This window comes from Podarcis gaigeae, assembly GCF_964106915.1.
Source record: "Podarcis gaigeae genome assembly, chromosome: 3".
NCBI classification, from domain to species: domain Eukaryota; kingdom Metazoa; phylum Chordata; class Lepidosauria; order Squamata; family Lacertidae; genus Podarcis; species Podarcis gaigeae.
The window spans coordinates 106,671,648-106,696,446 of record NC_139680.1 but is presented as its reverse complement, the minus strand read 5'-3'; the positions used below and the strand labels follow the sequence as shown (position 1 = coordinate 106,696,446).

Below are 24,799 nucleotides of genomic sequence, written 5' to 3'. Positions count from 1 at the left end.
AGCTCCTGTGCTCTGGGGGTCCCTGCCTACTGACATGGGGCAAGCACTCACACTTTATTGTTTTAGACACTAGCTGAAAGCTTTCCTGTTTGGGCAAACCATTTGCTTTTAACTGGTTTGTGGGTTTTAGTTCTGTTCAGGGGCTGTGACACAGTGGTATACCAGCTACTATGCATGCAGAAGGTCTCTGACAGACAATGTGAGCTAAATAGACCAACAGCCTGGCTTGGTATAATGCAGCTTCCTTTGCCCCAGCTGTAATTTTATTTTGCACACCACTTGGAGAGCTTATTGGCTGAGCAGTTTGTAAAAATTTCTCAAATAATAAATAAAATCTCAACCTTGAAAATATCTCCCCCTGGACACCCACCAAGGCTTGGAAGAGACTATAAGCTCCTTGTCACAGGAGGCTTGTGACACTGTTCTGTGAAGTGCAATGTACACAAGTGCCACTATATAAACTGCCATAATATATACACGTTACCTCGCGCAATGTATCTGTGGCTCTATAAACCTAAGTCCGTGAAGCTGGAAGTTTACTCAGCGCAGGCCGAGCAATATAATTTGGTTGCTATGCCAACCTGCAGCTTTACCGTACCCTATTAAAGAGAATGATAGATTCTTACAGGTCTTAATGTGAAACACAAGGCCGTAAAATCAGAACCTGTGAGATCCCGCTTTCTCGCCCACTGCAGACAGTTTGCTGTTCCAGCAACCGCAGCTGCCCCTCCAACATCGGCCTTAATTAACTTCCATGGATTTTGGAAATGCAAACAAAACTTGGAGTCACGTGTCTTACTTGGCTTCATTTAAACTTATCTACTTTAATATATGGAGAATTTCTCGTCCTTTTGTTTTTGAAAGCAGGTGGGTAAAACCTAAGGGAATCCTCGACAGCAGAGAGACACTCAAGAGGAGTGGCTCACAGCAACAGGTCCCTAGCGGCGGCAGAACTGTCTTACTTGCTGCGAAGAGAAGCGGCAAGATCAGGCTGCACGGATGTACCAGCAGGAACGTCAGGCTGGCAAAACAAGCAAATGCACATTTTTTTATTTCTGTGTCCTACAGGTTGCAGAATCCATTTTTCTTTGTGTGAACTTCTGATGGGGGTAGAGCCAGACTCTATACGTACAGCACTTAAGTTAACTTCCTATTTTCTCCTTAACCAGATTTCAAGTCGGTTGAATATCTAGGAATATCCGAAGCTTTATAACCAAGTCAGACCAATGGTCCATTAGCTCAGTAATGCAGACACCGACTGGCAGCAGCCCTCTGGGATTTCAGGAAGGGAGTCTTTCCTAGCCCTACCCAGAGGCACCAAGGGGTGCCTTTTGAAGTGGGAACGTGCTCTAATACAGACTACAACCCTCCAGTCATATCTTGACCCAGGCAGCCCAACAAACTTTAATTAACACACATGAAAAATCAAAGCAACTCTTTGTGGTAGGGACAACTCCTGTTCAAAAGGATTCCCCACTAGCACTACTGTTTTACTTATACAAACACTCTGTTCCTGTAGCATGTAACTGCATTTCAAGAATTAGTTAAGACTCATGTGTAGCTACTTGGATATGCCAGCATCATGGTGCTGTGCATGTCATTCTATGTTAGAGGCGCTCAGCTGTGTTGGTTATGGGATGAGATTCCTGGATGTTGATGCTCCCACCGTGGAGAGGCAAGTTTTGTGTTGACAGCCTTCTGACTGGTTGGTCTTTCGTCCCAGCCCTATGATTTTATTTATTTATTAAGCTATTTATATACCGACAACTCAAAATATATCAAGTCAATGTACAACAATATATACACGTATAATAAAACCCAACACACCATAAAACCAGTATAAAATAATTGTTTAAATGACGGGCTAATCTAGAAAGTTTAAGCAGCTGCATAGGCTTGCCGGCCTTCAAACCAGTGTTCAAGAGATGTAAATAGGCATCTGCCATGTCAATAAGGCAAAATGATCACAGAACATTCGCTGAAGGAATGTCTCTGCCCACTGGAAGTCGCCCCCACCCTGGCCACTCAGATCTTCAGAAGAGGACCCACCACATCTAATATATAAGGGAAGAGCCCTATGGCTGTCTGTAGCAGGGCCTTCTCTGTGGTGGCATAAAGTCTCTGGAACTCCCTCCCTAAGAAACTCTGTGTCCGTTACTCCCCACGTTTCTGAAGCACATCATACAGTTAGCTTCAACACGAGCCATACAGTACTGATGGGACAGATTTATGTTATAATCTGATTCCTCCATTAATGCCAGTCCTTGGTGATTTTTAAATTGTGCTGGCACTTGGTTTCTTTTATTGCCCTATGGCTGTTTTTAGTCATTTTGGCGGAACAGCCTTGAGTAAGTTTTTAGAAAGGCAGGCTGAAAAGTTTAAATATAGAAAAGTTGTTCATGCTGCTAATACCACCGGGTCATCATCCACCCAGCACATCTTTGACAGAACCAAGCTACTTTATTCTGCTTCCTTTAGATTACCGTGTTCATGTCCAAAGTTTCATCAATCATATTTTGGAAATTGGAGAAGTCAGACAGCAGTTCCCTCAGAGGTCCTGTGAACACTGCTTGTACTAACGTTTTGCTGTTTTCTGAAAAAAAGGAAAAACACAAACATGTATCATAATCACCATCAATTTATTCCTTGCCTTGTAAACTGCCATCTCAAGGCAATCTACATATAAGATAATTAAAAACAGTTCAAAACGGCAAATAGGTTTAAAGCAAGAATTGCTCTCTAAAGAGCAATAGAGAAGCCAATTTTCAGGGAAAGGTGGCAAACACTGCAGAGACAATTTTAATTTTTTAAAAGACAACAGACACAATGTATTCCTCAGGCTGCCAAATTAAAGAGTGTTTTTTTAATATATATTTCAGGCATTCCCATTTCATTTTCTTAGCTACTGGCACATTGAAATCAGAAAAGTACATCTGAAGAGGTCAGCATAGTCCATCCTTTTTCTTCTTAATGAGCAAGGCAGTTCTCTTAAGTTCACCATTTTGCTTTAAAAAAAAAATCCAACCATGTACTTTAAATTGCCCTGACTGAGAAGATACACTTATTAATATTGAAACCAGGAGTTGTGGGGTGGGGAGAGAGGTGGAAACAGCCTGGTTGTTCTGCTAAGCCTCTGCCCTCCAGAGGATTTTGGACTACAATTCCCAACAACCCCCAACCAGCTCTGGAGGGCACTGGCTTGGTAAACGCTGCTCTAAAAAAAGTTAAAACTGGAGGAAAAATTAGCCATGCACTTCACAAATTAGTCCTGCAAAAGCAACACTTTCTATGTGAAAAAGGAAGGAAAGAATGTGTTGTCTTTTTTAAAAAAAAACGTAAAGACATTTTCATTTGCCAAGGCTTCTCAGCACGTAAACTAGCTGCTTTTAGTTGCCAGTGTTTTTTCCAGCCCTTGCGCTGTTTTTATAGCTTTTACAGCTGGTTTTATATGGAGCTTTTATTGCCTCTACTGTTTTTCTTGCTTTGTGCTTGATGGCTTTATGCCTCCTCTTTTATGACAGCGCCTGAAAGTTGTGGGCTGCAGCCCTGGGCGGAAGGAACCTGATCAGCAAGCAGAGTGATATTGGGGGCAATTTCCTCCTCCAGCGCTCCTAGCCTAGATGGGCAGCCCACACACAAACCCTGCAGCCCATGCTCTGAAAGCAAGGAGAGGCTTTGGCCCTCTAGGTATTGGTGGAACTACAACTCTCATTATCCCAGCAAGCACAGCCAGGGACAGTGGGATGTTGCAGGTCGGCAATATCTGGAGGGCTAAAGCCATTCCACCCTTGTCCCAATGGAATCCATATTACGAAGCAAGCAACTGTATTCAAGTCCTCGCTGCCTCTCGCCAGCTTAAGATATAGATATAGCACAACAGTGAAAATGTATCACCATCAACTTTGTCCAGTGCTTCTATCACATTCGGTATCTGATTAACAGCCTGGTATATTTTGTAACAGTCCTGGAGTGTGGCTTTCTTGGGGAATTTTTTCGCTATCCGGTTGAAGTCCGGAAAGCGACGGAGCACGTCTTCTTGAAGAGACTGCCTCAGCTCTGCATCTTCCACAAAGGCCTCCACCAAGTTTAGCCTGAGGGTGGGACAAGATGAAACAAAAAGAGACCAAAAAATCAGTTCGTGCACACAGGGCTTTCGTAGCCTCCAGAGGCAACTACAATCGCTCTCTGTCCCCACACTTCTTTTATTTATTAATGGAAGCACAGAAGATTCAGCTTGCACCAACAGCCCACTCCCCGACGGTGGCTGGAAAACATAGTGAGAAGAGCCAAACAACTGAAAATCTTGACAGCTTGGAGCCAGTCACTTGGCAGTTTGCTTTGCTGCCATCAATAATGTTCATGATAAATGTCTGGTCAAAGGTTTCAACGAGAATTAAACGGGAAACTGTTATCTTTAAAAAGTTCAGCAACACCCTCCCTTGAAGCAGAACAATAAATTATATTATTATTATTATTATTATTATTATTATTATTATTATTATACCCCGCGCATCTGGCTGGGTTTCCCCAGCCACTTTGGGCGGCTCCCAGCAGAGGACTAAAAACAGAATAAAACTTCAAACATTAAAAACTTCATCATCAACATCATGACATTTCTATCCCATCTTTCTTCCAAGGAGCTCAAGGTGGTGTACATGGTTCTTCCACCTGCATTTTATCCTCTCAACAACCCTGTGAAGTAGGCTAGGCCTAGGATGTTCAAAGCATACCCACAAACACAGAGAGTAATGCTTAAAAGACGAATCTTTAAAACAGAGATGGAAAGCAAGTGTCCTGCAGCCATGACTTTGCAGTTCATTTTTATAGACAAGCCATGGACCACCCAAATGAAATGGGGTGGACCACTGGTGGTTCAAACTGGCCCATAGGACCTTTGCATGCAGCCCATACAGCACTCTCTCCTTCGCCAAGGAAAAACAAGGATAAGCCATAACAGCATCTACCCCCTTCCCCGACTAGGCTTCATTCTTTGGGGGCCAAACATTGACATGTATGCCCCAACGTGCCTCTCTACAGAAGCACGTTGGGGATCTACAAGACATTGCACTCTTGGCCCCACCTAGTCCGTTCAAAAGACAAAATTGCTTCCCATCCGCATCACAAAGCAAAACCCGATAGTGGGGACAGGAGGAGACGCAGTCTCACTAGCAGAAATGCAGTCTGAGGTTCCAAATATTGTAAGCTAAATAAGCTTACCAGCCTTGTCTTTTAATTAGTACTTCCATCCACCACAAACAAATACCACTAAGACAATCAACTTTCTCTGCTTTTTTTTAAAAATTTTGCAGAAGGCTTCTCAACAGCAGCACAGTCAGCAAGGGGGAGATGGGTACATGTGCAGGAGGAGAGATGGGGAGAACGTTTCTGGTTTTTCAGTTCAGGTGCCAAAACGCCACCTCCAGAGAAACGCCTTGAGCCAAAGTATATGACCCATCCTCCTCCGTTAAATCCAAAGCAGGGGTCAGAAAGAATGAATTCTAGAGAACATTACCCACTTAATTCTCTTTTCTTCCTTTTTTTTTTCATTGTTGAGGCTATATGGGGAAAAAATCCCACTTTTAAAAAGGGTCATAAAGCAAGGAGATTTTCCCACAGTCGTATGACAAATGAGACCTGCAGGTAGTGGGTTTTATTTTCTCCAAACTCAATGTACCCTCTGAAGGATGATTTTTCTTCTACTCCTGCAATAATTCCATGGCATTAGAATTCTCTTTCTGCTTCTGCAGCAAAGCAGAGCGCTCAAGATATTTTTATTGCTTCTTTCTCCATAAAGGGGACGATCCCTTACCTTCCTACACTCCAGCATTGTTGTACTAGGAAGAACAAATTAATGCAAGCTTTGATAGCCGTCAAAGCACAGAGGGCTGAGATCTGCCGTCAGTTCAGTGCACAGCTGACTTGTTAATTTATGCTCACATATAAGCAGGCAGGCTAACTCTCCATTAAATGCTTCTGGAATTAAGTAGAAACTCTTCAGTGACATCTTGCTAAAAGCCTCGCTAGCATAACCAGCGTTATGCTTTTCTTCTTTGTAGACACAACTGTGGCTTTGGGGGAAATTAGGTTAGATATCAGAAGCTGGTGGAGCCAGGGGCAGCTCTGGTCCTGACAAATGTATCTGCCAGTTTCCAAGTAGCTCATCACCACCCCTTATGCCCTACGCTTCCTGGAAGTTTGGAAATGAAAGGGAGGAGGGAGAAAGGAATATCAGAAATGAAGGTTCTGCCTTCCTTCCATATCACTAGAAAGCAGCTGATGGGTCACTATTTGCAAAGCAGTTTCTTGCTGAAAAAAATAAGCCCAGAATAAAGAAGGGGGAATAAAACGTATGACCTCAAATCAAGGGACACTGGCTAGACAGCACCACTGCTGAGAACAAGGAAGAAGATCCAGGAGGCGATTGTGAATCACAACTAAATGTGGCACAAACATCATGATGGTGCTAAAAAAGGAAAATGACATTTCAGATTCATGAGCTGAAGCATCTTATTGCATGACGTATCCAGCAGTTGTTGGGCAACCATCAGGCTTTGGCTGAAGAAACCATAGGTACCATGCTCTTATGGAGAATTCAAACTGTAGCACAAAGGCACAAAGGGAAATAAGCAAGACTCTAAAATAAAAGGAAGGAATGGGAGAATTTGCCTTAGAGTGGAATGAGGGTCTTTTAGAAGCAAATAAAATCTAAAAATGTGCAGTAAATAAGTGTCATGTTTGTTTGTTTGTTTGTTTGTTTGTTTGTTTGTTTGTTTGTTGTTTGCATACAGAGGCCACCTGCAAGGGGTACTGGTTTTGGTGTGTGAATGACTGTTATATGTCTTAGTACCAAACAATGCTTCTCTGAAACGTGTTAATGCTGAACGTGACTACTGGAAGAAATTAACAAACAAGCAATACATGAAGTACTGTATGTTCAACGAAAACGCACCCATGCAAATATTATCAAATTTTACAATGAAGATTAGGCAAACCTGGTCTGTTTGCAGAGAACTGCTTGGCACTTCTAAATTTATTCTGCTTCCATGAGTGGCATTAGAAAGAAATGTAGAGGCAGGGTAAAGGAACTGGTAGACATTTCCATATTGTTTTATGCAATTGTGATGAATAGGAAGCTTTATATTTTTAAAAACAATTAACCACCAAGAGTATTTCATATAATAAATGAACAACACAAATTTCCTCCAATAGTTACTTTCAGCATTCAGCATAACACCAACCAAGGCACACATTAAAGACTAGTTTTTAAAAAGAGTAAAAACAACCCCAAACACTCACAGATAAGATATAAAATAGAAACACGATCTAGCACTACGATATATAATACTCCTTAATGTGCACCAAAGCCAGGGTTTCATATAATTCACACACCTCTCTCTTGCTCACACTTCAGAGTCATAGATCTCTTATAAGCCTCTCGTTCTGCAGTTCTTTGGGGCAGAGTGCTCCCCCCTTGTTATTACTCAATAACAAAACTGCAAGAACTGCATGAAGGGAGGCTTTGAAATTAGATGCTGAGGTTATGAAGGTGAAGTGCGGACTACATATCTTTTTCTAGTGCTCAGCAGCATCCGCTGCTGCAATTTTGAGGCTTGCCAGAGAGGTAGCAGTGTGTTGCAGTAAACACAACAGGTAGTCCTGTAGCATCTTACAAAACAGATTTATCACAGCACAAGGCCCCCAAGTGGGGAAGTCCACTTCCTTCATTGCAAGTGCCATGCCCAGATGGCGGGGCAGATAAGATACTCATTCACAAGAGGGAGAAATTGCAAACAGAGGGTCACAGATTAAAAGGGTGGCAGTGGGTCTGTGGCATTTCTCTGCAAGTCACAAATATATGCAAGAGCAAAACAGAGGAGCCCATTCAAAAGAGCAATTATAGTTGGGGGTGGGGAAGGATCACGTTAAGATTCTGTTAACACCTACAGGGAAAGAGCAAACCAGAGTCCTGATTTAGTCCAAACTGAGTACAACAGAATTTGCTGGTTCTGTAGTTTTATGCCAGAGCTTCCTGTGAAGTCTTTTTGTTGAAAGTATAGTGACTTTGAAGTCAGCTGCAGAATGCTCTGTAATGAATTACAGTGGAACCTTCGCAACCTGCAGCGCTGCGTCTGCACACGCACGTGTCGTGATTTGATGTTTTTGCGCATGCGCGAGACCAAAACCCAGAAGCAACCTGTTCTGGTACTTCTGGGTTCAGCACAGTGCGCAACCAGAAAACGCATAACCTGAAGCGTCTGTAACCCAAGGTACCACTGTACAGTTTCCCAGGTGCCTGCTAATTTTTACGTCAGATTTCAGCCCCAAGTCCTATTCTTAAACACTTACAAGTTATTAAACTGGTAATAAATATTTTCCCATGACTATTATTTCACATGAATCCTTTCTGCTAGAGCAGAGCAAATCTGCTGGATCTGTATTTATTTTTACATGCTGCTTTAGATTATCCAAACGTTCATATGTATTACTTTTCTGTCCCAGGGGCAGGGAAGGTCTGCTTCCTACCTAACAATTCTGTATTGGAGAGCTGAATATTTATATATACTGTATATGTCTGGCTTATCTAGTCAGAATGATGCTGCCCTGAAGCTGTATCCAGAACAACTAAGGATTGTTGCAGTTTTCCCTTAACAGACTTAAGGCTCTGAAACATGCAGAGGTGCATAAATTTTCTCTTTGGTGATAATCCAAAATCGAGACCACTTAAAATGTGCCACTAGGAACATTAAAAACCCTATGTGAAGTGTTGGTTCTTTCTGTTATAAGTATAAACAGCATGTCTCCACTCAGAGAATACTTTCCTCTCACGGTGTGCAAAGACTTTTGAACAGAATAAATTTTCAAGTTACAAGTCCTCAAAATTTATCAGGGATGTGTAAGACTCAAAGTACAGCAATGCAAATGTAGCTTATTTATAAAGAGGTACAGACATTGGGTTGTAACCAGTGCTAGTCCTACTCAGAGTAGACCCACTGATGTTCACAGGCACAACTATTCTTTTTAATATGTCAACTCTTGAGTAGAACTTAGCTAGCTACAACGCTTTTAGCTCCTGCTCAGCAGCCAATGTGGTCCTCAGTACCACCAGAAAACAGTGTAAGCCTCTGAAGATGGACGCAGGTGGAAGAGCAGGGAAAGAGAGAGGAAAGGAATCTAGATCAACTACAAATGGAGACCCAACAGTGGTTCATGCCAGCACAGATATACTGGAGATGTTGGGGAATTGCATGTGCACGATTCCCCTTGCTGTAATTTTGCACCTTTGCACCTGCTAAAGGCAAGTGGTTGGTATGCATAATAATGCAGGGCTCTGGAGAAATTAACAAGGAAACTTGACAGATGGGGTTGGCGTTCCTGCAAACAACAGGTATATCAGATGCACAGGAGAGTCCATGGCACTTGGGAGCCTCGGAACAGGTTCAGCTGTCCCTGCTGCCTAATAAAATTCAGCAATAGATTACACTGCAGCCCACTTGACAGCCTTTTCACAAGCCATTAGAAGCGACTTCATGTTGGGAGACCCCTGGTTTCCAACAATTCCAGGGATGATGTGCTATAATAAGAATGTTGGCATGACTGTTCCCGGACCTTTATCTTGCCCCGCCAAGGTTTTGATGTGCCTGGGTCAGGGTCACTTCTCCTACCTAGGCAGTTATCTTTCCACAAGGGTCAACACTGATGCCAAAATCCAGCATTGCCTGAGCTCTACGAGTGCGGCTTTCTCCAGATTGAAGTGCAGAGTGTTTGAGGACTGGGACATTCGCAGGGAAACCAAAATGCTTGTTTACAAAGCTGTTGTACTGCCACAGCCTTACTATATGCTTGTGAAACATGTCCCACTTAGAAATGCCATCTCTCAAAAGATTCCATTGACGGTGTCTCCGAAAAATCTTACACATCACTTGGAAAGACAGGCAAACTAATATCCGTGTACTGGATGAAGCGAAGATCACCAGTGTTGAAGCAATGATTCTTCAACATGAACTTCGTTGGACTGGTCATGTTGTGCGGATATCCGCCTGATTATCATCTTCCAAAGCAACTACTCTATTCCAAACTTAAAAATGGAAAGTGCAATGCCAGTGGTCAACGAAAGAGGTTTAAAGACTGTCTCAAGGCAAAGCTAAAAAAATGTAGTATGAACACCAACAACTGGGAAACACTAGCCTGCGAGCGCTTCAGTTGGAGAACAGCCTTTACCAAAGGTGTCATGCACTTTGAAGACACTCAAACTCAGGATGCAAGGGAGAAACGTGCTAAGAGGAAGGCATGCTTGGCAAATCCACACAGTGATCAACTCCCACCCGGGAACCATTGTCCCCACTGTGGAAGGACATGAGGATCCAAAATTGGCCTCCACAGTCACTTACAGACTCATTGTTAAAACCGTGTTTATGGAAGACAATCTTACTCGGCTACGACTAAAGAAGAAGAAGAAATCACAAGCCAGGGTTGAGATTGATCACCTCGGATAATACATCTGGCATTTTGAGGATGAAGGAGTACTGAAATTTATAGCTGAGGCTACAGCAGCACTGGTCGTACTTCTGCAGGCTATCGTGTGTGACTTGATCTTTCTGCCGGAACGGGAAAGGCTATAGCTCAGTGGTAAAGGACACACTTTGCATGCAAAATGTCTCTAGTTCACTTTCTACTGGGCTGGTGTAGTGGTTAGTGTTAGACTAGAACCTGGGAGACCAGGGTTCAAATTCCCACTCAGTCAAGAAGCACACTGAGTGACCTTGAGCCAGTCCCTGTCTCTCAGTCTAGCCTACTCTCACAGGGATGTCGTGGGGATTAAACGATGAGGGGGAGAATGCTGTACCGCCACCTTGAGCTCTTTGAAAGAAAAGGTGGAATATGAATGCAATGAATGAATGAATGAATGGGCTTTTGAAAGAAGGCTACTTCTGGACGACTATTTTAAAATCGTCACGGTCACTGCCCTCTCACGTCACCTCTCTCCCTTGCCTCTGACTTTATGCAGCATTTAAGATGCACTCAGAATGCCTCGAAAGAGCGAGTAAAAAAATCAGCTGTCAATCCTAACTCTTTCTCAGGACTGGAATTCAGGCGAGATAAGAAGTTCTGGTCTTTGAACCTGCGCTGCACTCTGGAAGGGCCCTGAAAGACAGAATGTTTCCAAAGCACCTGCCAAAGGATTTTCTCTTGGTTGAGGGGGTGGTGGGAGGGAAAGACATAGATCACTGATGTTCCCAAATCCTGGCAGGCTACCAAGACCATCCAAAATTAGTGGCCCATCTCTAAACTCGAGAGAATTCGAATAGCGTTTTATCTATAGCAGCAAGACAAGATGTCTCGCAACATTCATACCTGTTATCTGATCACAGCCAGAATGACCACTACCAGTTTCAATGCCTTTTCAACACTTATTTTGCTATTCTGGCACAATTCCACTCAATCCCAGAACAATTTCATGTTGTTCAATCAAATAATTCCTCACTTTGAACTTGGCCAGACCTTTACAGCATTAAGAGAGAAATAAAAATGTAACTCAACAGCATGAACCATCCTTTCACAACCTGGTGCCCTCCAGATGTTTTGAACAACAACTCCCATCGGGGCTTTAACGGGTGCCATTTGAAATACAATGGAGAAATCAAGTTTCCTAGCAGCAAAAGCGGCTTACGCTTGTTGCTGAATGGAAGCCACTCCTTTAAAAGACATGCCTAGCATATAAACAAGCCCTTAAAGACCTTTATACTCAATTAGGTATTGGGTAGGTTCCCCTGGAAGACACATGCAGATGCCTGGAAACAACAGACATTAATTATGGTTCATTTCAAACCCCGTCATCGTCGTATTAAGGTTTTTGACACTCGCTTGTTGAAAGCATCCATAGTAAAGTGTTAACCACAGTGCTGACAGCACAGGAGGCAGGTGCTAACTCACAGCAGAAGCTTCCGAATGCCGCCTCCCAGACACCTGGATGGAGGAAAGGGGAGGAGGGGAATGAGCAAGCCCAGGATGAAGATAGGCTCACTGGTATCTGCTAAACCAAGGGCCACATTCCCCGCTGAGCAACCTTCCAGGGGCTACATGCCAGAAGCTGCTAGAGCCAGAGGCAAAACTATACATTTGTGCAGTGGGTTGGTTTCTGCACATACACCCCTCTCTATGGAAGTCTATGGGTGACATTTAACCAAGATTTATTCAGAGTAGACCCGCTGAAATTAATTGACCTGGCTTAGTCACATACGTTCATTTCAACGGGTCTCCTCCTGAGTAAAGAGCAGTTGCATACCACTCCATTGTTCTAATTGGCAGGAGACAAGTTAGTGTTATGAGCCTTTCTTCTGATTAAGCTTCAACTGTGCTGCTATTCTGCCAAAACAGGAAAGAAAAAGGGAAAGAGAAGATCACACAACTGACCTGGCGTTCATTAACTTGCAAGACACTTCAGGGGGCAAGACTGCCATTTCACATTCATTTTAAGTTGGTGAGTTTTAGCAACTGGGAGCGGGTGGTTAAGAGCCAGCTAGAAGCTGCATCTGTGTACAGTCATTCCTCGGGTTACAGACTCTTCAGGTTGCGTTTTTCGGGTTACGGACCGCCGAAACCTGGAAATACCGGAACAGGTTACTTCCGGGTTCCGGCGGCCACACATGCGCAGAAGTGCTAAATTGCACTTTGCACATAAGCGCCGAATCACAACTCATGCGTGCGCAGACGCGCCGCTGCAGGCTGCGGACACTGCGGGTTGCGAACGTGCATCCTGCATGGATCACATTTGCAACCCGAGCGACCACTGTACTGTACTTAAAAACTTGCTGCTGCTGGGAGCGCTGAACTATCACTTGGCGGCCTTAATCCAACATCAATGGATTTACAGCATGCTCCTCAGACTTTGGATCTGGGCACCACAGAGTTGAATTGCCTGAAGAAATTGGTCATTAGCCCACAGCTGTGATTTTATGGATGAGAAACAGAGACAGCTTTGTTCTCACAAAATATCCAAGTGGAAGTTTGTCTGGAGAAGTTTTAGTTGCAATGGAGCATCTAAGGTGTTTGTTTGTGTGTGTTTTTTTTTTTAAAAGTATGGTGGGGGATGCACGAAGAAACATTTGATCACATCACACACACACATAAACAAATATGTGAGATTTTGACCAGCTTCGGCCCATCTGAAGCTGATACAGGCTCGTCTTATCTTGAGCCCAAGCAGAGCGTCGTCACACTGCAGAAGGATAAGCAGTATGTGCTACATTCTTAATTTTATTTACACTCTATGCTGAGAGAATACAAACATGCATCTTGCCTCTGTGAGAGCAGAGAAGCAACTCCTCTCGGAAACAAAGAACACCGAGAGAACAGTGAAAAACAGGAAACCAGTGAACGTCACATCCAGTCTCCCATTCCCGTGGGAACCCAACAGTAACTCTGACTGTGGAATGCAAAACAAGGCCTTGTGACTGCAGTTGCTGCTCAGTGAGAGAAACAGAAACCAACAAAATATACACACCCGCAGTCTGAAGCGGCACTGGCCAGATACAGCATTTTTACGTTTCTTCATTCAATAAAATGCTTACAACACAGGTTCATTAAAAAAAGAAAACCAAAGCAGCTTGCAAAAAGAACTAAAAGCAATTAGCGCACTGTATAAACAGAACGTAAATTCAACAGAAAGCCATACCTGAGATTACAATCAACAGTTTTTATATTTTAAAAAAATAGGTCCTTGTGGGAAAAGATTGCCTTTGCTTGACGACTGAAAGCCACCAAAGATAGGAAAGTGGGAAGCTACCTTGCGGCTAGCTACTTTGGCCAACCTAACTCATGGGCTGGCAGGATGTCTGGGATTCTGAAGAGAGGGTCTCTCCCAGTCCTCCCAGGAGATGCTGGGAACCAAACCCGGGAATTTCCGCATGCAAAACAGACGGTCTACCACTGAGTTATGGAGCTTCCCTACAAGGAATGGAGATTCCCAAGGGAAGACTCCGACCTACATTGCCACGAACACCTCTGCAGCTGCACCTCAGAAAAACAGAAGCCTATGGACTAGGACTCATGTCTACCATGAACTCTGTAGACTTAGGCAAGCAACAGTCTGTCAGTGCATCACATTAGGAAGAAGGTAATGATATTACTGGTATTATTACTAATACTACTTATTTTGAATGCAATTATTATTTATTTTCTAAAAGGTTATATACCACTTAATGCCAAAATAGGCTTATACAAATATAAAAATTGTTTCGCTAAGAAGATGTGGACAGTGATGGGCACCTGTCGGTGGGGTCTGTATCACAGAGGGCTAAAGTGCAAGGGGAGATTTTCACCCGCCTGATTTTAGGAAATTCACCCCTTGAACCAAGCCCAACAGGACCCACAGTGTCAACTGTTCAGGAGGGGCCCCAATTCTCTGGAGAGTTTTTTGGGGCTTACAGGAGATGGGAGGGGAAGAGCTGCTCAGTCGACAGAGCATGACTCTTAATTTCAGGGCTGTGGATTTGAGCCCCACGTTGGGCAAAAGATTCCTGCATTGCAAAGGTTGGACTAGATTACCATCATGGTCCCTTCCAACTCTCCAATTCATATTCTAAATCATATGATCCACTGAAAGTGTTAATTTTTAGCTGGTAGCTGGTTTCATCTTCTCTTTTGTATTTTTTGGTATATTGTTTTAATGTAAACTTGTGGTTGTATTGTTAGCTGCCTTGAGTGTTTCCTTTGGGAAAGCATGATATAACTTTTTATAATAAAGAAATATTACTACTGCCACTATAATAACCAGCGTGGGGTGTGTGTTACGTTAAGTAATTTATATACCACCGCAAGCACTTTGCTTGTTTTACAACCTTCACAACAGCCCAGAGAGAGAAGCTCCCTAAGTATTTGCCCCACCGTAGCTCAGCAAGGATCTAGGCACCCGTGCCAACGAACACCACAAAAAGGTTTTCATACAGGGTTCTGGTCTAAGTCAACCCTCCACAGGGAGTCTGTCAGGCTTTGTTGAACAGAACTTGATGTGTTTTCCCCTCAGGCTTTAGAAGACATTCATAGTTCTTCCCACACAAAGTCTTCTTATAAGCCCACATGCTGTCTGTTGAAGTCATTGGTCGCTGCTGACAAGCCTAAAGAAAGATATCTCCTGAGTAAGAGCTGCTTCTTTTTTAGGAGGATGGCACTACCACCATCCCAACTTCTATAGAACTGCAATGGAGGAGATTCTCATGGAGGGTGGCCGGGATGTGGGATAGCTCAGTTGGTGGAGCATGAAACTCTTGATCTCAGGGTTGTGGATTTGATCCCCACCTTGGGCAAAAATGTCCTGAACTGCAGGGAGTCAGATGACCTACGTGGTCCCTTCCAACAGTTCTATGATTCTCTGGTTAAGCTCTGCCTCCACAGTTGGAAACCACAGAATGGGAGGCTGCTCTTGTCCTCAGATCCTGCTTTGAGGAGTTTCCTGCAGGCATCTGGTTGGCGACTGAGAACAGGAGGCTGGACTGGATTGTCCAGCCAGCCAGCTCTTCTAATGTAGCAAACTTGAGATGGGTGCAGAACAGAGACAGTGAATGCTGCCTGCTTAAGGCTGTGCTGTCACCCACATGCACACAGAGTCTTTATGGAATTCTCTGCCGCAACCCTTTCCCACCTCTAAAAGCTGCTCCTGAATGGCCAGCAACCTCCCTGGGGTTGCATGCAGTGCACTGAGGTGTGCGATCATTGTGAAAACTGGGTGACACCTAAACCCACCCCAGACAGGCACATACTTGGCAGCACTTTCTGCTTTGGCCATGCTGTATCCTGGGGCTGTGTCGCTTGAAGCAGTTCTATTAGCAGTGTCTCTCAACCTTGGGTCCCCGGTTGTTGATGGACTACAACTCCCATCATCCCAAGCTAGCAGGGCCAGTGGTCAGGGATGATGGGAGTCGTAGTCCAACAGCAGCTGGGATCCCAAGATTGAGAAATACTGTGATAGCACAAGGATTTCTGGCTACGCAAGGGAACCCCTCCTCAGGTGCCCACTAAATCTGTTCTGGGGGTTCCTCCAATCCTGCAGAGAAGATCTGGGCAGGGTGCAGGGAAAGGAGAGGGAGGTTTGGTTCAGCTGCATAGCCAGAAGCCCTTGTGATGAAAAAACTACTTTGTTGATGCTGCCCCTGGCTATTCTTTCCATGTCTCTTCATTATCCAGCTTCTTCCCTTTCAGAACTAAAGGACTAAAACTTAAAAATTGTACAGCACAGTATTAAAGCCAGAAGATACTGGTGCCAAACTATTCAATGTATTGGATTCATTAAACCTGAGAGTCCACTTTAATCATACAAATCCATTCAGCCTATCCTAGTTAAATTCAGATAGTCCACTAACATACACTATAAATCAGCCTTCCAGACGTTCACCAGACAAACTGTGACAGGTATTTTTGGAGCTTTAAGACCAAGCTGAAGCCCCTTTGCCATGCAAGCACAGCAGGGGCACCAACTGTCATTTGCAATCCTCTTTTCCCTCTCTGTTGACCCACAAGTGAATCACACAGCCCTGAGCTGAATTGGGAGCTTTTGTTGTTTGCAAGATCAAGGATGCAAATCAACATTACTTCTTTAAAAGGTCAGATGCTCAGCTTTAGCTGCACTCTGCTTCCCCAGATTTCATGACCAACGTAATACCAAGTCTGGTGCCATGAAGCAAATAATCATTTTAATGGCTTAAGACAAACAGAATCGGAAGTATGAGAGCAACAGCTAATACAAACGTTAAGATACAACAAGGAAATAGCATGCCTAGTACAGTACTGATGTTTCACTGTTAACAGAAGCAGCAGAAAACTCAGAGAGTTGGACTCAAGACTAAATTAGCTGCACTTGGTTCCCACTGATTTCAATGGCTCATAAGTCCAAGTAATTGAAGCCCAATTCCTCTTATCATAAACAAACTCATGACTTGCAGCAGAGAAAACCTATTAAGGGTGGTTCTAAACACTAAAACTACCACTGCTTACATACACCCAGGAAATTTTCCAGCCTTACCAGAACTCCCTGGACTAGTTTCCTTCCAGCTACTGAAAAGCAACCCTGCCTTTTTGGAGCAATCTAAACAACCATCCTCTGAAAAGCAAACAACTCAATATACACAAAAATTGTGATCCAAAATTGTAGGAAAGTAGTGGTGCGTTTTCTAATCTAGGCAGTTCCAAGCATCAGCCCTGAAGGAGAGAATATTTACCTTTCTTCTATTTTGTTCCTGTCCACTAGGGGCTGTTTGATCCACTGGTTCACCAACCTCTGTCCTTGGGCCGTTCTGCACTTATTTAACAGGCCAGCCAAACAGTGCGTAGCTTGAGCATTTTCTGAAGAACGCTGAGGGGAAATAACACATTGTGGCAGAAAGTCAATTAAAAAAACAAACAAAAAACATTTGTGCAAAAGTGAGTGAAACCTCTCTAAAAGCAGAATAGTGGCAAGTGAGAACATGTATGTGTTTTGCATTTTAGTACTTTCCTTCTGAATTAAGAGGTGGTGCTCCATAGTGGTTAGAGTGTTGGACTATGACTTGGAAGGCCAGAGTTCAAATCCCCACTCATTCATGGAGCTCACTAGATCACTTTAGGCAATCACCGTCTCTCAACCTTGAAGGTTATTTTGAGCATGGGATGCAGAGAGCCACGTATGAGTGTGTGAGCTCTTTGGAGGGCAGTGTTGGGAGAGCGCTCTGGGCTATCTGCAGCCCCCCTGGATTTCCAAGCGTCCTCCGGTGAGCAAAGCTCTGGAAAAAGCACCCCCTTCTTCTCCAGGGCACTCCAGTGCCATAAACCAACTTGATTTATGTGGGGTGTAAATGTAATAATAGATAAATAAAATTATTTCCTTTATGCTTGAGTTAATTTGGCATGCTGCAACAGAGTTCAAGCCCATCCTTCCAGTAACAAAGGAGGCAGCTCATAGGGAAAACAAACTAGCTGAATTGAGAGATGAGGAGAGGGGAGAAAAAAATGGGGGTGAGGGTCTTTCCCTTCTATGTGGATGTATACAAATGTACTAGATCAGTGAAGATGAGGAACCAGGAGCTTAGCTGTGGAGCGGTATCAGAGCACAGCCCATTTTTAAAAACAATAAAGCCATGTAGAGCTCCGAAATAAAATAACGGGCTTTACAGGGCTATATACCAAGATCAATACAACTTTATAGCGTCCCTGGCTAGCTTCACAACGTGGCTTACATCTTTCCTTATGTCAAGGCAGATTCTGCCACATTGCATGGATTAAAGGTTTACTTCCCCAACATTTTCCTTCCCAAATGCTGCCTGATCCATCGATGCAACACAAAATACATTCTCTTAAAGCTTTCAGCACATATTTTATTTATCTAAGCTTTGCCAGCCTAATATGATATGCAGGAGTGGGGAATACTAGCTGCAGGGCATCTGCATATATTTGCATGCGCACACCTGTCAAAACAAGGGCTGCAACATGTAGCCTATCTAATCTATTAGATCAGGGATGAGGAAGTAGTAGCCCTCCAGGACTTACTGGACTATTAACTCCTATTGTCCCTGAGCCTTGACCCTGAGCCTCCTTTGAGATGTATGTGCGCCTTCTCTCTTCCAATTTATTGTTTTATTTGTATGCAGATGTTAATCAATTAAGACGCATACTTTATTATGATATATTTAATAAGTTGATTATATCCACTTAAATCATGCTCAGAAAAGACCAACTGGAAATGATGGACATGACTAATGCAGGCAATTTGATTTGGGGGGGGGGGGCAATTCAAGAATAAGTTAGACCAAATTAATGGCCGTTTAGGCTTCTTCCACGTGAATAGTTCACTTTTTGAATAATAAGTTATAAAGATGCTTAGATTGGATACGGCCAAAAAAAGGTTGGGAACCACTGCATTAGGCCATCAAAATCTGCTCCAGAGGTTTGGAGCTGCAGGAGGAGAGGAATTATTTGTGCAAGCAGAAGTCCTGTCACACAACGTTGGATGCAATCTACTGGTGTCAGTGGGTCTACTTTGAGTATGCCTTGATCAAAATAAGTTCCGATTCGAGAATACTGTTCTCTTAATTCAACTAAGATTTGTTTCTGGCATGAGCTTGTGTTCACATTTCATTTACATGTTTATCTGGATGCCACTTTCCCACACAAAAACTGTGTCCAACTTAAAACAGATGTGCAAAAAAAGGGCACGTGTCCCTATTTTAGGCAAGTGTGTGTTGCAGGTCTGTACCCAGTCTTACGTACATAGCAATGCCCCGGCTTACCTGGAAAAGGTTAAGTGCCCTGACAGCGGAATGATCCAGTGTGACATATTGATGGAGGTTCATGGTGGAGAGTTCGAATTGGCCAAAATTAGACTCATCAGTTAAGAGTTCTAAATACTTAATCACTGCAGCCAAGGAAGTGATGGCGATCTGGGGGGGGGGTGGAAAAAAAGGGGGGATTACTCCACATGCAGTAAGACAGGCAGCTTGTCACTGGCGTACTGTTAGGTACAGAGCTGGATGCCGTCCAACTAAGGAAGAGTTCCCAAATGAACAGCAGAATCAGCAGTTAAATAATTCCAAGTGAAATTATTGTTAGAAATTTTACGGCAATCTAGTTCCAAAGATACAATGAAACGCCAAACCACGGCTTAGCGAAAGTAAGTTAGTACCTGGGTTCTGGGAGCAAAGACTGCAAAGCCACTGTATCTCCTCTGCCGCCCTGGTCCTTCTGCTGCCATGCTACCCAGACTTAAGCAATGGTTTGGCATAGAATTATATCCAAAGCTGGGATAATGACTTGTCTGGCTCCAAACAAACCACGGTAAGCCACAGAACAAACCATGGTTATAGCTTGTGTTTCGTTTGGAAGAGAAAAACTATGAGCCCAGGTTAGATGCAACACTTAGCCAAACCATGGTTTAGCCCCTCTGAGGTAGCAAAGCAACAAGAGGAGTTGCAAACTTCACTCAATGAACACATGTGTTTGCACAAAGCCATGGCTGACTCTAAGGTCTGTGAACTAGGTCTGTATCTCTGTGCTGGAAAGAGACAAGGTGAACAGCCAAAGTCGGGCGGGAACCATTAAGAGCCCTATCCTGGACTGTCCCGGTCAAAGGCTTTATCCTTCACACACCTTTAAATTAGCGTTCAGAGAACTGAAATAACCACTATCTGAAGCAGGAGAGTAAAGAAAGAACAGAAGCAGCCATTTATTCCACACTGAAAGGACTATGCAAATATAACAAAAGTACTATAGTGCTGAAATGCAAACGTAAACTGCAGTTGTTTGAAAAGCTAGCTACAAACAGATCTTCTGTTAAAAGTGACATTTATGCCCATTTTCTTCTGCAAAACTCCTGCTTTTTCTTTTTAGCAGGGTTACCTCTCACTTGAAATTGCATGTTAAACATCACCAATAAACATTTGCAAAGCGTAGTTCAAGTGCAGAGAGAGACGAACGGAGACTAAAGCTATATTCAAGTTTGTGGCAGAGATGAGAATTGAACCAAGGACTTTTAACTCACACTTAGCAACTGTACAAGCCTTCCACCATTCAAATAAAGGTTGTCATAAAGAACAAAACCACAAGTGTGGTTCAAAGAAAACCTTTGGGAGAGCATTAGTTTAAAAACAAGCCTCATACATGTTTTCAGAATGTTATTAAAAGTTGCAGGCAGTCTCCCCAGCAGGAGGAGGAAGTGCTAGCCATAGCTTATGTGTGTTAATTTAAAATTGCCCACGCACTGAGTTGGCTGTGTGTAATTTTAAGTGGGTGAGGGAGGAGAGCGTTAAAAAAATGGTAATTTTTAAAGATGCCAGTCACTTATCCTGTGTAGAATGAATGCAAGAGGTCTAACCTATCTCTCACAGATTTTTTGCTACAGTTATTATTATTATTCCATAAAATTTATACACTGTTTAATTGTAAAAAATACCTCAAAGTGGTTTACAAAAGGTAAAGCAGTAAAATCAAGAATTATTTAAAGCCCTATTTAAAAAACATACAAAAGTTAAAATACTAAAACGGATTAACAATTCCTCAACTTTCTAAGCATCCATCCTAAAGATTCCAGGAGAGCTTCCCTGAAAAATAGTAATTACTGATGGGCTTTCCCTCTCCCAGTCACCTGTTTACAATACTTTAAGAATGTCAGCATTCTTTAATTTAGAGTGAAATTCTAACCCCGAGACAGCAGCTGCAGGGCGTGCTGGAGCAATGCAGTCAAGCACAGCATCCACAAATCATCTCTGCTGCACCAGCTCACAGCTCATCTTGGAGAAGAAGCCCAGATTGGGCCTGTCTTCACGATGGCAGCAGGGGGTGAACAGAATCAAGTGAACCCTGTGCCAGTCCAGCCCTCCCCACAAAAGCCCTGCTCTGGGGTATTCTGATGGCTACCACTGGTATGAATATCAGCAGCAGCGGCTTCTACCCATTCGCCATTTGAGCAATTGTATGGGGATGATCCTCACCAGTGTAGTTCCCCAGCTGGCGGAGACTGGCAGAGTTGAATGGAAAGGTGGCTCTGGTCCCCACAAATGCTTTCTACCATGGCAGTTTGGATTGCTCTGGTATAACAGCTTGATTTTACCATACAGTCGTATCTCGGTCTAAGAACAGTCCTGTTAACGAACGATTCGGGCAACGCACCCCGCAAAACCGGAAGTAGGTGTTCCAGCTAGCAAACCTTGCCCCAGAAAACAAACGGAAGCCAACTAATGGAAGGCCACCGGCAGCAGGAAGCCTCATTGGGGAAAGCACGCCTCGGTTTAAGAACGTTTTTGGTGTAAGAACAGACTTCCAGAACGAATTAAGTTCGTAAATGGAGGTACCACTGTATATTTAAATTGGCTGTTGCTGCATGAGGTTTCATTCCTTGTATTATTATTATTATTAAATATCACCACCATCTTAAATCATCTTTTCTTACTATGTTAGTTACCCTGGGAACACAAGTATATATTGAGGGTAAAGAATATGAATTACTTACGTACATAGATAAATAAAGGTTACAACAACTTTCTTGAAAATATGGATTAATATGGGGTGGATACAGTAGCTTTATACATTAACTAGACAAGGCAGCAATGATGAATATCACTTTTAAAATATTCTTCACACATCCATGATGTAACGGTTGCATTGCTTTCTGTAGCAACGTAAATATTTAAAGAGGGCTTTATCTACCTGCAAAAAAACCCTGTGAGTTACATCATTCTAATTTTACAGATGATTAAAAAAAAGCAGCCAACGAAGGCTAGTTTACATGTGCCATTTTGTCTAAACAGAGGTAGAAAAATGTATATACCACTATGTGTGAGAAAGCAACATGTATTTGGAAGTCTCTCCAGCAAATAATAATAATAGTTCAAAAGCATTTGTGTAACTTACTTGATATTTGACTTCAATGAGAAGTTGCAAGAAAGTATTTGTTTTGACCATGTCCATTTTTACCATGCATCCCATTCCATGTTGCAGCTTAGGACTAGACCTCAGGACTGAAGTCTAGAGCCACCAAATGACCACCCAGGGAGCAGTAGATCAGTGAAGTGGCAAACAGGCCCAGTATCAGCATCTGAACTGGTATGAGAATGCCTGGGTCACTGCAGCATCCTTTCTTTCTTCTCCTAAAACATATTTTTGGAACATAGGAACAGCCCTACCTAGAGCTGCCAGGTATTGAACCTGGGATCTCCTGTATGCAAGGCAGGTGCTCTACCACTGAGCTAAGGCTCTTCCCCTTAATACTATACAGTGGTGCCCCGCAAGACGAATGCCTCGCAAGACAAAAAACCCGCTAGACGAAAGGGTTTTCCGTTTTGGAGGTGCTTCGCAAGACGAATTTCCCTATGGGCTTGCTTTGCAAGACGAAAATGTCTTGCGAGTTTTTCTGACTTTTTTTCCCTTCCCCCCCCCCTTTTTCTAAGCCGCTAAGTCGCAAATCCGCTAAGCCGCTAATAGCGCGAATCCGCTAAGCCGTCAATGGGCTTGCTTCGCAAGATGAAAAAACTGCTAGACGAAGAGACTCGCGGAACGGATTCTTTTCGTCTTGCGAGGCACCACTGTAGTCCAGAAGCAGATAGCCAGGCAGGTACATGGTTACAGGTGCTCATTTTATGTATTATTGTTTTCTGCAACAAAATGGTACTTATTCCCAGGTAAAGGTGTTCAGCAGCAGGACAGAAGTAGCAAACACCATTTTATTTCTGTGGCACTGCCGGTGCTACAATTTGAGTTTAAAATGCAAAACGTAACATGCTCAGGAAACTTTAAAAAAAAAAGAATGCTCAAGATTGGTTTAAGCTTTTTGCTCTAACAGAATCAGGATTGTAGAAGCAGCTGTAAGCATGGAATGGCATTTGTGGCGGGGGCGGGACAGTCTAGCACAAGGGCCTGCAAATAAAATGGCTCATTTGGATGATACCGATTCCTCCAGTATCATCCAGATTAACCATTTTGTTTGCAGGCCCTTATGCTAGGCTGACCCCTGGCGGCAATCATACACCATAGCAGCCAGCAAAAGACAACTGTCCAATCTATGCTGCCAGCAAATGAGCTGCAGTGAGATCAATGAAAAACTTTTAGCTGACTAAAATAGGCTCCCAACTAATCAGGTAGCAATTTATTTACACATGTTATAGATATATTTAAGAGCTTATTTTTTATTATTAAAAAAGTGGAATTTGCAAGCATCATAAAGGGCATTTCTCTCCTTTCCTTCACACAACAGGGATCGCCTCTTCTAAAATGATACCCATCATGACACGCTTGCATCAGAGAATTGTACAGTTGCAATGCAGAAATATGCAGCTGTCCCATACGCGAATCGAATCTGCAACCTTGGCATTATCAGCACCACACTTTAACCAACTGAGAAAACAAAATATGCTTCTTGTTTCATAACTACTGTTTTACTCACATGCACATTTAATTGACATGCTAAGCCAACTAGCGGGACGCAGGTGGCGCTGTGGGTTAAAGCCTCAGCGCCTAGGACTTGCCGATCAAAAGGTCGGCGGTTCGAATCCCTGCGGCGGGATGCGCTCCCGCTGCTCGGTCCCAGCGCCTGCCAACCTAGCAGTTCGAAAGCACCTCCAGGTGCAAGTAGATATATAGGGACCGCTTACCAGCGGGAAGGTAAACGGCGTTTCCGTGTGCGGCTCTGGCTCGCCAGAGCAGCAATGTCACGCTGGCCACGTGGCCCGGAAGTGTCTCCAGACAGCGCTGGCCCCTGGCCTCTTAAGTGAGATGGGCGCACAACCCCAGAGTCTGTCAAGACTGGCCCGTACGGGCAGGGGTACCTTTACCTTTACCTTTTTAAGCCAACTGGCATTCCTTTAATCAAGGAATAGATAGATAGATAGATAGATAGATAGATAGATAGATAGATAGATAGATAGGTATCTGCATCAACCACTGACCTTGCAATTTGAGTATAAAATACAAACATGTATGAACACAAAAATGTATAAACAAAATGACCAAACTAAATCAAAATACCAGCCATTGCAATTTGGCCTGGCTCAGACCCTCATCGACACACCACTCCAATTCATCAGGAAGAATAGCACAAGCCAGTTTGGATGGGCATAAACCTCTTCCTGCCCCGTCATGCACCCCCCCCCCCCGGAATGCCTCTTTTTAGGGACTCAGATCAGCCACCTAAGCCCTGGCATAGCCACGATGGATGACTTCTGCCAGTGTATCTTTGGCTGTGCTGGGATGAGGGACTTCAGCTGGCAGACCCCTGACATAGCCCAGGCTCAGTTGGAGATCAGTCTATTCCAAATTCCACTCATACCAGTAGATTGCTCTATAGGGC

General features: G+C 43.5%; 1 protein-coding gene across 1 annotated transcript in view; it reads right to left on the bottom strand.

Moving 5' to 3' along the window:
• Positions 1 to 24,799, bottom strand: part of MSH2 (mutS homolog 2) — a 50,782-nt gene that overhangs the window by 17,238 nt on the left and 8,745 nt on the right. The window contains exons 5-8 of the mRNA XM_083733199.1: positions 19,254 to 19,403; positions 17,211 to 17,344; positions 3,895 to 4,091; positions 2,484 to 2,593 (exon numbers count right to left, since the gene is read on the bottom strand). Coding sequence (XP_083589325.1) covers positions 2,484 to 2,593; positions 3,895 to 4,091; positions 17,211 to 17,344; positions 19,254 to 19,403 — 591 coding nt within the window. The remainder of the gene's footprint in view (positions 1 to 2,483; positions 2,594 to 3,894; positions 4,092 to 17,210; positions 17,345 to 19,253; positions 19,404 to 24,799) is intronic.